General features: G+C 39.1%; 1 protein-coding gene across 2 annotated transcripts in view; it reads right to left on the bottom strand.

Annotated features, from left to right (window-relative positions):
• LOC122813124 (phosphofurin acidic cluster sorting protein 1-like) overlaps nt 1-15683 on the bottom strand; it is a 3500289-nt gene that overhangs the window by 1200821 nt on the left and 2283785 nt on the right. For both annotated transcript variants that reach the window (XM_044085266.1, XM_044085275.1), the window contains exon 18: nt 6429-6531. In XM_044085266.1, coding sequence (XP_043941201.1) covers nt 6429-6531 — 103 coding nt within the window. The remainder of the gene's footprint in view (nt 1-6428; nt 6532-15683) is intronic.

Here is a 15683-nt window from a genome sequence, read left to right as displayed (position 1 = left end):
GACAACGCTGAAGTAGACATGCAATGCCTCCCCTGAAGTCATACAATGTGTGTCTTCAGCTGAGATGTCACTGCCTTCTGCAGTACTTTACATAGTGGAGACAGTTATGAGCTAGGTCTGTGGGACTCGCTATTAGTTTTTGGTTCTTGATTAGGTAAAACGATGACACACACTGATTTCTATCAATTTATTAGCTTAGTATGTGTGTCTCCTAATTACTAAATTATACTTAGTGTGTTAGTTTCTACAGTTTAAAACATCTGGGCAATACCCAATTATTTTTAAGCTGAATAGACCTTTTTCAGCAGAATGAAACCAGGTATGTTTGGTGTTATACACAAAAACCAAGCAAAGTATATGGATGAAGCCAGTGCCAAGCACAAATCTGTGTAAACTCCACATAAACAAAGTACTGGAACACACAGCCTCAGGGTGAACCAAGGATAAAATGTTTAATAAAACTGGAGTAAGCGCTTTCACGATAAAAATGATTGATACTATGGGATTATGAAGCAATTGTGTCATGAAAGCACTTACTCCAGTTTTATTAAACATTTTATCTTTGGTACACCCTGAAGCTGCGTGTTACGGTACTTTGTTTTTTTAATGTTTGGTGTTATATTTTGTATTTCACTGAGGACTTTATATAATAAATCTTAGTCACTCAAATGACCCATCTGTGAATACAAGACTGAATGGACCAAAAAATAACTATATAGACAAAAGTCAGAGAAATTGTTTAGAAGCCCAAAAGGAAAGTTCAGTGTACATATGGGAAAGCACATATTAGTCTACAGAATGGGTAACATGAAAGCTTAGTAGTAAAATCTCTACTTCACAGCTTCAGAGTCTAACATTCAATCTTGACCTCAGGTCACTTTGTGTGGAGTTTTGCATGTTCTTTGTAAGACTGTGCTGGTTTTCTACAGGTACTCCGCTTTCTTCTCACCCCCACATATATTGTGGTTGACATGCTACACTAAATTGTGTATGCATTTCATATATATATATATATATATATATATATATATATATATATACACACACACACACACACACACACACACACACACACACACACACACACATACACACACATACACATATATAGATATATATATGGGTCTATTTTTACTCATCAAATTTACACTTCTTCGAATCGTACATTGCCGACTCCACATCAGCAAAACACCATTCAGCCGAAAGCATGGACTACCAAACTGCTTTCCCTGATAAACGAACCACTTGGCCATCAAGGAAAAAAGTAAACGGAAAGAAATTAAACCCAGCCAACTGGGGGGTTTTGCCCCCACTCTCCCCTAACTAAATATACCAACTCAGAGATTGCACTACACTGGGGAAAAGGGCAAAGTTCACCCTGGTGGCCAAGTGGTTCGTTTCCTAGGGAAAGCAGTTTGGTAGTCCGTGTTTTCAGTGGAATGGAGTTTCAATGAAGTGGAGTTGGCAGTGTACGATTCGAATAAATTTGGTGAGTAAAAGTACCCATGTATATATATATATATATATATATATATATATATATATATATATATATATATTTATATAAATATAAAAGTATATATATATATATATATATATATATATATATATATATATAAAAATATATCTAAATATATAGCTACTTCATAGGTAGATACGAGGCTATCGGCCCAAGGGCCTACGTAAGCCTAGCCAGCAAGGTTCCATAGCTTATGCCACCCAATAAAGTTATTTTCCTGTACTACTGTCCAGCAGAGACACAGAAGTGATCCCCGGGGTGTATTTCCTATTTCCCATCCACTCATCAAGATTTTTCTTGAAGAGTGCTAATGAAGAACTTTGCTTGACATAGATGGGTAGCTTGTTCTAGAGTGTAGGAAGTCTCTGGGACAGGAATCTATCCCTTCAGCATGTCCTGTTTATTGTGGTGACAAGGTTTAGGTCCCTAGAGCGTATAGCTCTGAGGCATTGGGATTTCTTTAGGTGTAGCGTGTCCAACAGCTCTGGGTTTGACATAGCTTTATATGTTAGGCAGAGATCACCTCAGAGTAGGTGATATGCTATGGAGTAAAGCTGGAGTTTTTTGAGGCGGTCAGTGTAGGGCATTTGTTTGAGGCCAGTATTCCTCTTTGTGAGGTACTTCTGTGGCCTTTCCAGCTGCTGCAGATGTCTTGTGAGGTACATTCCAAAAGGGGAGTTGTATTCTATAATGGGTCTTATGAGTGATGAGTAGAGGGGAACAGTGACCTCTTTTTCTGGATGAGAACCCTTTTATGATGAGGTGTGCCATGTAGAAGGACTTCCTGACTACTGTGGGGATGTGATTATCAAAGGAGAGACTACTGTCCAACTGGGTCCCAAGGTCTCTTATCATGCATTCAGTGTTAAGTAGATTGCTGCCTATGTGGTAGTTCATGGGTACAGAGTTTTTACCAAAGGGGATGACACTGCACTTTTTGGCATTAAGCTTGAGGCCATGGGTCTGACACCAGGCATCTGTCTCAGTGAGGCCCTTCTGTAGGATGTCCACTTCATTTGGGGACTTGACTATGGCTCCTAGTTTGCAGTCATCTGCGAACTTCGTTAGCCAGAGGCCTTTTGTGTTAGCCTGTACTTCAGAGAAGTAGATACCAAACAGGAGAGGTCCCAGGACGCAACCCTGTGGTACGCCACTTGTCACTGCTTTGAGGTCAGATTTGGAGTCTGCAACTTTTACAGTGTGGGTTCTGTCAGTGAGCCAGTTGGCAACCCATCTTGTGATGTAGGGATTTATACCTAGTTTAGTGAGTTTAGCTATAATTCCAGAATAGGGGATGGTGTCAAAAGCCTTGGCGAGGTCAAGATAGGCTGTGTGAACCACCTTACCCTCATCCACGGCTTTGGTGATTGCCTCAAAGAAATCGATCAGGTTCAGAAGGCATGATCTGCCTTTCACAAACCTGAACTGGGTGTGATCTAAAGTTTGGAGGTTACCAATGTAAGTTCTGAGTTCCATGATGATACGTTCCATTGCCTTGCAGACCAGGCTCATCAGGCTAATAAGTCTATAGTTCCCGGGATCAGTGGTGGCTCCCCCTTTGTGGAGTGGGATAACTGTTGCTGTGCGCCATTCAGTGGGCACAAAGCCTGATGCGAGGCTATTATTGAACATGGTGCTTAAAGTGGGGAGCCAGTTCGTTCTGAAGTTTGAGTAAAATGCAGCCTGGGATGTTGTCTGGTCCCATGGATGCTGTGTTTTTGGCTTTAGAGAGTGCAGCTTTTACCTGCGTAGTTGTGATTACAGGGACTCTACATTCTTCCTGTATAGATATGGGCCCTTTAGGGGGTGAGGGGGGGGGGGTTAAAGTTAGCACTGAACCGATCTGCCAGGATGTTGGCAATATCAGTTGGTTCTGTCATTTTTGTGCCTTTGTGCTGTAACTCAGAGCAGATTTAGGTGTTGCCATCTAGATTCTTGACATAGCTACAGAATGCTTTGTGGCTGTCCTTGGACTTAGTGGCAAATTTGTTTTCGTAGCTAGCGTTGGAGGACATATGGTCGACATTTCAGAATGTCGAAGACCATATGGCTGAGAGCATATGATCGACATTCGAAATGTCGATCATAGAATAAAAAACAAAAAACACAAGAAAAACTTACCTTCACGCTGCTAGCAGGGGAACCCAGCCCCCCTGCACCCCCCCACACCCTCCGGAACTTAAATATACCAACTCTGAGATCGCACTACAGTGCGGAAGATGGAAATCTTTCCATTCTGCACTGTACTGAGATGCCGGTTCTGCATGGTCGACATTTCGAATGTCGATCACATGGTCTTGGCCATATGAAGAGAACCTATCTATATATATATATATATATATATATATATATATATATATATATGTATGTATATATGGGTCTACCTGAAAACAACGAGATGACCGACTTCGGAAGATCGACAACGGAGATGACAGACGATTGAAAATCCCGATGCTGAGAACACTGACATGTTAAGGTAAGTGTGTGATAGTGACGGACGTTAGGGTCAGGGTGCGGGTAAGGTAGGTGTGCGATAGTGACAGACTTTAAGGTTAGGGGCGGGTTCAGTGAGTTAGGGTTAGGGTGCAGGTAAGGTAAGTGTGCGATAGTGACAGAATGTAGGGTTAGGGGCGGGTTAAGTGAGTTAGGGTTAGGGCGCGGGTTAGATGAGTGTGCAATAGTGACGGACCTTAGGGTTAGGGTTTGGGTTAAGGTTAGTGCATAGACAGTTGTGTATGTAAGGTTTAGTGTACGTTTGTAAGGTTTTTGGTGTGCTTGTGTTGTGTGTGTGTTTTACGGAAAAGGTATTTGTTTTGTTGATTGTCGGGATTGTGGTTTGTCGGGCATGTGAAGTTTCGTGTTTTTGAACTTTCGGTTTTGTGGTGTCGGTTATCTCGTTGTCAGTGTTTTCAGGTAGACATATATATATATATATATATATATATATATATATATATATATATCATCTTGCCCTTGTCATCAAAGGGCCCCAGAAAGACCAGTTCATGTATCTGGTTAACAAATAAATAAAAAATAAGGGCAGACTCCAGTCCACTGTATATCTGAGTGAGTGGCAGTCAACAGCCAATGATTACCTCTACGTGCTGGGACATACTTTGTAAGTTGGTATGTCACCATGCAAGACCAATGTAATTGTAGATGACAAATAAGGAGCAAAGATTCTGTAAGAAACTGGAGTCCCACCTCCAAAACTGATCAAGTCAGACTAATGGTGTAAGCACAGCTCTGAGTCATGCATATATATCTATGGCCACATTGTCCAGTCAGACTTTGGTTATTACATTTTAACTGCCCAAAGCACTAAAAATATTTCTATAGCATTCTCGTGCCTATGATTTCTCCATATTGTAAATGAAAAGTTTCTGACAGCACTGACATCATTAAAACCTTCCTTTCTAATCTAATATTCAACTGTGCAATAAGATATTTCCTTTTCCAGTCAAACCATTTTAGCATTATTTAGATTTCTCTGCAAACTGATACTTGTGGTGTCACAAGATGGTCTCAAAACAGTACACGTTTCATGAAAGTTTTTACTTCTGAACAGTGACTTCAATCACATCTTGTATAAAATGATACTTAATAGTACATGGAGAATATAACTATACAGAATGTCTCAGAAGAAGTACATATCAATTTTAATACTTCTGAGCATATATAACACAGCAGAACAATTCATAGGGGTAAACACAACACTTAAAAAATGAGAAAGACCTTGGACAAGAAACATAAGTACCATGGAGAGCTATGAGATAAAATAAAAAGACTGCTAACAGAATCCTCAAGTTGGTACTTCAAAGAGTTATACACATCTGGTACCAAAATCTTAATGAGGCATCTCACATAGGTATGTCTAGCTTCTTGTACTGCCATGATACGTACAAGATATGACTGCAGTTTCTAATGAATATCAGAGAAAGAACATTTTACGACATATACTTCACTGGCAGCATACACTTCCTGAGATCTACTTTTTAATCCAAATCCAAATGACCTGTTTGTCACTTGTAATACAGCTAAGCCTTCTTGACAGATCAACTCAGCTGGTTTACCTCAACTGCCTCTAAATAAAACAAACAAATATGATATTTGGAGCAATGGAAACCCTTGGGTTATTTTATTATTATTATTATTTTTTTTTTGCATTTCTGGGAAACTTAATACAATGGAGGGAAGTACTTGCAAAAAAGCTTCCAGAATGTGATCATTTTGTTTCTTTGGGGTGTGTCTGAAGGTAGAAGGATAGGAATGGAAAGAGAAAGAGACTGGAACTACAATTTGTTGCTGGGGAGGTCAAGAAACTGATAACTCAGTCATGGAAAAGGGTAATTGCAGGTGATTATATGCATAACAGTATTCAGAAATAGTATGCAAAAATCAGGACAGTGGTCTCTGGATTAGGGAAAATGTTATGGATCTTACTAGGAGGCGGGGGTTGAAGGCTCTTATGGGGGTGGGGAAGTATTGCAGTTAACTATGAGATAATTCTTGAAAGAGACTGGTACCACTATAAGATAAATGGATGCCTATACAAGTTTTTCTGAGAATCATGAAAGATTTATTATTATTGTTTTGGGACATGTGTATACAAATACAGTTGTTGTTTTCTGCTATTTCATGAATTGGGATTTTTAACATGTAATGGTTTGTCATTATGCATTTTGTATTAGTGTGTTGCAGCTCATCATGTGCTGTGTTACTAATGTAATTGTTTGTGAAGAAAATGAAAGTATAAGTATTAAAAAGATCTGGAAAACTTAAAATTCTTAGTTAACAACTAAATATTTCTCTTAACATACTTACTCATAATAAAAGAACAATCATATTTTTGTAATCAAATTAATTGCTCTGCATCCCATACTCATTTATTGTGGATTCTGTTCCTCACCTTTTTTGCTTGTATGTTAACATGGCCTCTGAGATTGGCAGCTGATGTGTCACAGTAGCACCACTGAGATATTGTACAATCCGACCAATAATGTCAAAGGTTTCTAGAAAAAGACAAAAAAAAAGTACAAAAACAATGAACAGGCTACTAAATCTGGTAACTTTTAGAACTTTAGCAGTTGCTATCTCTTATATTCAAGGAATTAGTAAAATTAATATCATACATGAGGTATCATTATTATGCTTATAAAATTAATAAATAGCAACTCTGTGCTACATGAAGCATGCTGATTACACTAGAAATTGGGAAAATAACATTTTATTAATTATTAGTGAGCATCAGGCTGCAACACAGGCAGCAGCCAGTACAGAACTGTACTCTAAACCTCCTAACAGAGGTGAAAGCTGACAGACACCTCACAGTGCGTACCATGCAAACAACAAATGTGGCACAGCAAAGTATCTCAATAGCTCTTAAAGCTAATGGTGAACTGCACGTGCATTTCACTTCTGATTGCCGTTTTTGTGGCAGCACAAAGTGTGTGACAGCTTTGAAAAGCTGTCACACATTTTGTGATAATACACTTTTTTAACCAGTTATACACTGGACGCAAGTATAACTATCCACTACAAAGAATTATGATCAGGTCTCCAATCATAACTCCAGTTACTTATGAATTCAATAAATGGATTCTAAGAACCTAATCTTGTGGGGTCTTCTGTCAAGGTGAACTTCTCGGAATTGGTTTCTCATACACATGACAAACTGTTTAATAGTGATCTGAACATAATTCTCATTTATAGCAAAGTTCATATGTCACAATAGGTGTTATGTGTGCTTGCGTACATGTGAATCAAAGAGTAACACTATTCAAAGACTGTTGTGTTCCCAAAGAAATGACTATAATTCAAAGAAAAGAAAAATTCAATCAAAGTAGTTATAAAGACCTCCAAACAAAATACCACACAAGTGCTGGCTATACTGCTATGGAGGTACAAAGTCACAGCCTTGTAGTGCAGACAAATGTGGCAGTCTAGGGACACTGCTAATACTAATTATTCCCATGCTCTCTCCTAGAAATATTGCTTTGTAGCAATTCAGAGAACAGATCTACCAAGCCAATTAGGCTGAAAGACAAAGTGTTTACTGTCTTTTGATGAGTACACCCATTAATGTTAGTGCCACTGTGGATAAGAACTCTGAAGCCATTCACAAGTGGTGTGTGTGTGTGTGTGTGTGTGTGTGTGTGTGTGTGTGTGTGTGTGTGTGTGTGTGTGTGTGTCTTGGAAGATATCTGTCACACAGGCTGGTAGGGGGGAGCACTAGCATCATTAGGTCTAACAGCACAGTGTTTGATTCAGAGATACAATAATCAGCTGATAGTGAGCTGTTGCTCACTGAGGCTTTATCACATCTCTGAATCAAAGATTATTGTTTTTGCTCTACTGGGCAGTATAGCATTGATAATCTTTCAGAATCTAGAGAAATAAGCGAAATTTGCGAATTTGCATAATGTTACATAAAGAAGAGTTGTACTTACTTTATTTTAAAACAAAAAATATCTATTAAATTTCATGTACGACATAAGTAATCTTATGTTTATATACATGAAAATAAACCATAACAACATAATCTCGACATCATACCTTACAAACAGTGCCAACAAAACTGTAGCTGCAAACATTATACATCACTTTTAATATATCCTGTCATTGTCAGTCAAAGTTGTGCTTGATTTTTTAGTATGAGGGACACAGGGCTTCATTATTTTGTCTGTGGCAATGAGTTCTTTAAGTTGTTTACTGCTTGCATTATTGCTTGTCTTAAGCTTTGGTGGGGGTACTGCACTTGAAGACAAGTTGAACTTGCTTTTTAATTCTGCCTGTGGCAGTGAGTTCTTCAAGTTGTTTATTACTTGCAAGCTTGCTTGCCTTAAGCTATGGTGGGGTTCTAGAGACAAGCTGAGCTTGCTTTTAGTAAGAGAGACACAGTAACTTCTTTTGCTGTCTGAGGCTAGGAGTTCTTTTCTTCATTTATTGCTTGCAGGTTTGCTTATCTTAAATCATGGCCTGGGGTTGATGCCTTATTTTAAATGGCTTTTGAGCTACACTTCAATAATGTTGATAATAGTAATATACAGATGTACAAAATTATGGAACTGTTCAACTTTATCAAATATATTCTTAATGTTAGGCTTATTATTTTCACACCTTTACATTTACTTCAGAAGTAAATTAGGGCAAAGATAAGTCAGCACTGATTAAACAGGTGAGATTTACGCTGGTTGTATTGGTAGGGCTTGTTTATAGAACAGATATAGTTATAGTGTGGTTACAGATTTATAGTTATAGAGTAGTTGTACAGCTGTACATCAGAAGTGATGTGGAGGGTGGGTGGCTGTTTAGGAGGGCTCCCTATTACAATGCTGAGACCTGAAACACTGGAAAAAAAAAGATTAGAAATAGAGGAAAAGAGCAAATATCCTATGGAAGAGAATACATTTAATACTGTATATGTGTGCTGCTGCATGTGAAGTGCTTCTGAGTGTCTTATGCAGTGGTAGTGTTATATAAAGAGGGTTTTCTAAGATAAAGTGTGGGACTGGGTTAGGATCGGGGTAGGGTTAGACTCAGCATGCATTAGTAAGGTGGGCTCCTGCCCGTCCTTACTAAGGAGACAGAAGAAAAAAACACAAACTGCCATATTCATGACACAGACACATAAAGCTCTGACTACTGTACAGGTGACCTGTAGGAGCAGGCATGGGCAGATTGGAGTAAGATTCTGCTGATGACTCACCTTTCCAGAGTAGGGGGAAGTGGAAGTGACTCTTATTAGCTACTTGGGTGACACCTTGGGTCAGATTTCAAAAGAGTTACTCCCACTGTAAATCTGTCCTAATTCCGAAAGACTTGATCTCAGTGTAAGTGTCTTACTACGGTGTAAGGCTTATCTATAAACAGGCTTACACAGGGCACCATATTCCAAAAGGCCTGCTCTCAGTACAAGTGCTCACTTACACTGACAGGAAGTCTTTTGGAATTGGACCCCTTGTACAAGCAAAAGGTGTTACACTCTTGGAGCATGGCTCTATGAGCATACAGTTGCTGTGTTGAAGAAGAGGCAGGACAGGAAGGGAGTTAGCATGTTCCCTAGTAGCAGGAGGTATTGCAATGGGAGAGGTACGATGCTCCCCAGGACCAGCAAGCTGGCCTACCTCCTAACACCTGACCCGCACTATTGGATAAAGAGATGGGCAGATAGGGTTTAATGGGCAGGAACAAATAGGCTGTAGGGCTCTTAACGAGCTTGAGAATGCCCACCTTTTACCCTCCTCCCTCCCCCAGTGTAATGACTGGGTTGGATGGGTGCAGGAAGGTGAACCAGAAGTCCTGTGGAGAAGTAAACAAAAAAAATATATAGTGATAACAGCAAAAAACAGCACACCCACTAGAGCAAATGCCTCTCCACTGACCGTAACAATATATATGTAAAACCCAACAACGAAAAGAAGAGAGCGGCAACCACCAGGCTTCCAATAATCCAGTCTTCTTGTAAAACTTTAAAAGTCTTTTAATACGTGCACTAGGTAAGCGCTTTCACTAACCGCTTCATCAGACCTTCTGATGAAGTGGTTAGTGAAAGCGCTTACCTAGTGCACGTATTAAAAGACTTTTAAAGTTTTACAACAAGACTGGATTATTGGAAGCCTGGTGCTTGTCTCCCTTTGCTTTTCGTTGTTGGGTTTTAAAAAAATATATATACAAATTTATACAGTCCAAAAGCCAAAAGCAAAGTAAATCAAAGAATTATCTTCCTACTTATTAGATTAAATATCGGTACTTACATATTATTGCAACCTCACACATTGTCAGCTTTCTCTCCGGCCATCTAGCACGTTCATGTTCATATTCTAAAGTGTCTAAAGTGTACGTACAGCTACCGGAATGACTATGTCTGGTTTGGCGATAATGTGGAGGAATGTATGCTACACCTGACATTGTTTTACCTTGGAGTATCCCCCCCACTGTTGTGAAGTATATCCGTCTAAAAGTTAGTACATATATTTAGCATGGTTGTGAGGACACAGATTTCAAGCAAGTCATCTAATCTAATATGATTGCATTGGAAAATATTGCAGAAATACAGAAATAAAGCTGATAACAGAAGTTGACTTTTCCCCCCAAAACAAAACATTCAGGCAAGCTCTTCTGTAACACTGTTTTCCAAGGGGAAGTGTTGTTGCATAACAGCCAACTCAGAAAGCGTCGCCAAGCGTGGTAGCGATAATACTGTCTTAAAAAAAAAAAAGTGTCTTCTGCTTATGTTTTCAGTGTGGTTGCGATAACACTTTTTTTTTAACGCAACCACGCTGAAAAAAATAACACCACAATTGCATACAAGGACAGTTTAAAATATGGTTAACGTATTATCGCAACCACATATTCTCAGCATTCACGGCATTCTCGGCAGCACAGTAGTTCACTGAGAATGGAATGTTGCCGAGAATGTCTTGGATGCTGACAATGTGTGGTTGCGGTAATACGCACGTACCTAAATATCAAATACAATCTAGAAACCAAGACTCTCATCTGGTATAATACTAAGATTGTGGTGGAAAATAAAATAAAATAAAAACTAAAATTGTAGGCATGACTGTCATTTTGGAAAAATCATCCATACAAATTGGAACATATAATAATTTGTCACTAAAGAAAGGCATCAGGCTATCAAAATATGTAATTAATTAAAATCTAAAGCATCTTATCAGAACTAAGGCAAAAAAAAAAAATAAAATAACTACTGCATCTTATCAGACTTGAGGCAAAAAAACATCTGAATACTTTGCAAAACAACAAATGCACATAAAATGAAGTCCACCAAAACAAATGAAGATATGACAAGATGCTACCTTTATATTAGCTTCACCTTTTTCTTTGACAGCAGTATATTCCATGACAAAGTAACAGTTGAAGTACACTTCTTAGTCACAAGAAAAGTAAAGAAATAAGCTCATGTAATACACATATCACCGATGAACAAAGGAGGTAAAATGCTTTTATTTCACTATAAACTCAACTTCTCATTTTTTCAGACTCAACATGAACAGTAAAACTTCAGCGAAAACCACTAAAACTGGTTACCCAACAAGACAACAAACAGGAAAAAGACTGGGGCGAATTGAAAGTCTTACCATGATGAGGAAGCATTATCTCAGAAGTTTCTCATTGAAGTAAGTCTTTGCAATTTATAGACTGCACCATCACTATGGTTTCCTCCTCTTGCAGACCATAGCACAGAAAGCTGTTTCATTGGAAAAGCAATGGGGGAATGGCTAATGCTTATCAACTATGTGGTTTCTTCCAGAAATAGTTGTGCCCCTCAGAAGTGCAGCCATATAGCTATTTTGGCAGTCACTGCTGTCTTCTTATCTGGCACCCCCAACTTTAAGTTAAGGAACAAAAAAATAAAAAAAATAAAATAAAGGTCCATTCCAGGGATTAAGCTCTCCTAATTGGAGCAGTCCACCCAATTTGGTGCTCCGAATGTAAGGAGCAAGCCAGGTCTTTTCTTTAAAAAAAAAATCTTAAACTGTAGCAAAGCACAGTAATGCACTGAAGACCTGATAGACCCGAAAAAGCCCCCTGACACTTTGCATCTGGGAAGGCTGCCTCCTTTGGCCCACCCTAATTATGCTGCTGTGCCCACTTTTTGCTCAGCTATGTAAAGTTTTTCTCCAGGAAAAAAAATCTTGATTGACATTCAGTCCAACAGAGCAATGGGGTTAGGGTGTGTCAGTGTGTGTATGTACATTAAAGTGTATGCGTATCTGAAGAGGCATAATGAGTGGTGGTCGCACAACAGGGGGTTAGGTACTGGATGTTGAGTTTATATATATATATATATATATATATATATATATATATATTTTTTTTTTTTTTTATTTATAGCTTTACTTTTAAAATGTCGAAGTGTACATCTATGATGGTCAGATGTGTGAAAGGCTGTTTTCAAAAGTTCATATTAGCGAACTATAAATTGCTGAACTCACAAAAGAGCGAATGCCACTGTGCATTTGCTCATGTGAATTCGGCATTCTGAATGGAGATCGCACTATAGTGGGGGTCGGGACATCTATCCCTTCTCTCACTGTAGTGCGATCTTGGAGTTAGTATATATATAATTAGTAGGGGATGTGGGGGTGCAGGAGGGCTTGCCCCCCCTGCATAACAGTAGTACTAGTCATCCAGAAGCGACGGGTGTTTCGAACAAAGTTGACATTCCCAGAGTGTAGACATTCTTTGGGGAGCAGATTTGCTCTTTTGAGGATTCGAGGGTGCAGTTTCCGACATTACAAGTTGGGTACATGAACAATCACACGTATGTTGGGACATTTTAAAGGGACATTTTAAAGGTAAACCTATATATATATATATATATATATATATATATATATATACACACATACATACACGTGAGTGGGTTGCAGCACATGTGCAAGAGCATGGGTGAGCCTTTCTGTGAGTGACAGCACGTCTGCGTGAGTGTGAGTATGTGTGTGTGTGTGTGTGTGTATGAATGTCAATGTGTGAAATTCTAAGACTGTGAGTCTGCGTATGTGTGTGTGTGTGTGCGTATGTGTGTGTGTGTGTGTGTGTGTGTGTGTGTGTGTGTGTGTGTGTGTGTGTGTGTGTGTGTGTGTGTGTGTGTGTCTGTATTTGTGTGTGTGTAAGGGGTGCCTTTGCTAATAAACGGTCAGACTGTGCATTGTTTAATTCAGAGACATGGTAATGAGACACTAATGATGTGATTTTTAAGTGCAGCTTTACCATGTCTCTGAATCAGAATTTCTGCGTTGCATTAATTGACCAACCTTTGCTGTGCAATTAGCATGGACAGAGAGGAATTCTTTGAATCATAAGGCCAGTGAAAAGGAATGCTACAGAACAATGTAGCAAGACTAAACTTCTTTTATTTATTTACCCAACAAGAGCAGTGATCACAAGCAACCAGTTTCAGTCTCAGCCTGGGAATGCAAAGAAAGTCAGAATTACATTTAGTGAGAGAGAGTAAGAGTATCATGAAAATACACATCCACAATATATCATCAGCTAAGAAAAATGAAAGTAATATATATAATTGTAATATACACTATTTACCATAAAGCAACAAAAACTCATGTAGAAAGTGAGGTGTCTCTGTGATAATTACAGCTGTGTGTTGTCTAAGTGTGAAAGACAGGGTAGGGAAAAAATGAAGGATGTTAGATTTTGTAAATAAACTGGAAGGAAAAGTTATGTTAAGCAAAAGCTTATTTGAGTGACAGGTGCAGACTGGTTCAACAGAATGTGCCATATGAAGAACAATAACAACATTACTAGAAGAAAAAAAAATATGTGATGCAGTTCAGGTTAGGTGTTACAGCTGGATGAGATGCAATGACATTTGACTGATGACAGCAGAAATCTTTTATCTGTGTAGGAATACTTTTCCAGAGTTTTGGACCTAGTATAGAGTATATGCACACAATAGAGTAGGGGCGTGCAGTGTAGGGGTGGAGTATGTGTGGATTCTGACGCTTAAAGAAGGTTGTCTAATTAGTGTAGGTGCTAGGTGAGAGTGTATCTGATTGACCATGAGCAGTACAGATCTTAGGAGAAGGTCAAGTTGAACAAGGATCCATTTTGCTTTTTTTAATGTTTTACAGTGGTATTCATTTTAGGGGATTGGGTAATAAATAGCAAATTCTACACCCTTTTTGCAAGTCTCTATCCTTGGAAAAAAGTTGCTAATCTATCTGATCTTCAACACATATTTCTGTCTAGCATTACAAGTTGGACTGTATTTTCAGATACTGAGTTTTCTTTGGGCATTCCATCCTGAAGGGTCTCCTGTCTTGAGGCCACCCTGTACATACATAGTTGGGGATTCTGACCCATATGTTGGACTGGACGGACTGAATGAACAGGATATGAAAGTCCAATAGGATAAGAATAGATCCTTTCATTATAGTCCATCTGATACAACATACAGGACCTTGAGCTCAGCATGAATCCAATCCAGCTGATTTAGTGATACAGCCTCGAGCCCTTCCTAAACTTTTTTACCCACAATGAGCTGCTCCTCACTGACTAACTTAGATGGAGTCTGGCGCCTGATTTAATCATATCTGTACTAACTCTGAGCTAGGATAAAAGACTTTGGGTCTATAGTACCATGTTGAAAGACATGTTCATCGAACATGTCTTAATCGACATGGAAATATCAACTTGTCAAAAACCTGAATGGTTGAGTTAGCGAATTTTTTCCCAGGGGAAAAAAAAAATCGCTCAGCCATACAGAAGAAAAACACACTTTCAAACCCTACAACCTGGGGGGGCTTTGCCCCTCACGCCCCCCTAACTAAATATACCAACTCCAAGATTGCACTACAGTGGGGAAAAGGGCAAATCCCTGATGATGGCAGAGTGATTTTTTTCCCCCTGGGAAAAAATTTGCTGACTCGGCTGTTCGGGTTTTTGACAAGTTGATATTTCCATGTCGATTAAGATGTGTTCAGCAAACAAGTCTTTCGACACAGTAATATAGACCCAAGACTTTTAGATGTAGACCCTGGCAGGGGGAAGGAGGGTGAGTTGTCATATTGGACTAGTAACTTTCGTTGATAATTTTCAACCAAGGATAGAGACTTGAAGAAAGGCTGTAGTTGTTGCTAAGGCCCTAGAGGAATTAACTTTAGGTTTGCATAGCTAAGTTTTATTTTGAGATGTGCCAGAGCCATGGGCTCAAGCTCAATGCCAAGAAATGTATAGTTATCCACTTTGGGTAAAAACATATACCCATGAATTACCACATAGGTGGCAGTACACTAAACACCGAAAGTGTGATAAGAGACTTAGGGACACATGTAGACAGTGGTCTCACCTTCAATAACCACATCGCCACAACAGTCAGGAAATCCTTCTATGTGGCACACCTCATTACTAAGGGCTTTTCATCCAGAAAAAAGGAGGTCATTGTCCCACTGTACTCATCCCTCATTAGACCCATAATAGAATACAACGGCCCGTTTGGTATGTACCTCTCAAGACATCTGCAACAACTGGAAAGGCCGCAGAAATACCTCACTAAAAGAATCACAGGCCTAAAGCAGATGCCCTATGTTGACCATCTAAAAAAACTCCAGCTATACTCTGTCGCATATCGTCTACTCAGAGGTGATCTCTGCTTAACATACAAGGCCATGTCAAACCC

Source organism: Protopterus annectens, chromosome 1.part1 (assembly GCF_019279795.1).
Source record: "Protopterus annectens isolate FY-2018-M chromosome 1.part1, PAN1.0, whole genome shotgun sequence".
Classification (NCBI taxonomy): Eukaryota; Metazoa; Chordata; order Ceratodontiformes; family Protopteridae; genus Protopterus; species Protopterus annectens.
The sequence above is the reverse complement of the archived record's forward strand: the minus strand, read 5'-3'. Positions and strand labels throughout refer to the sequence as shown.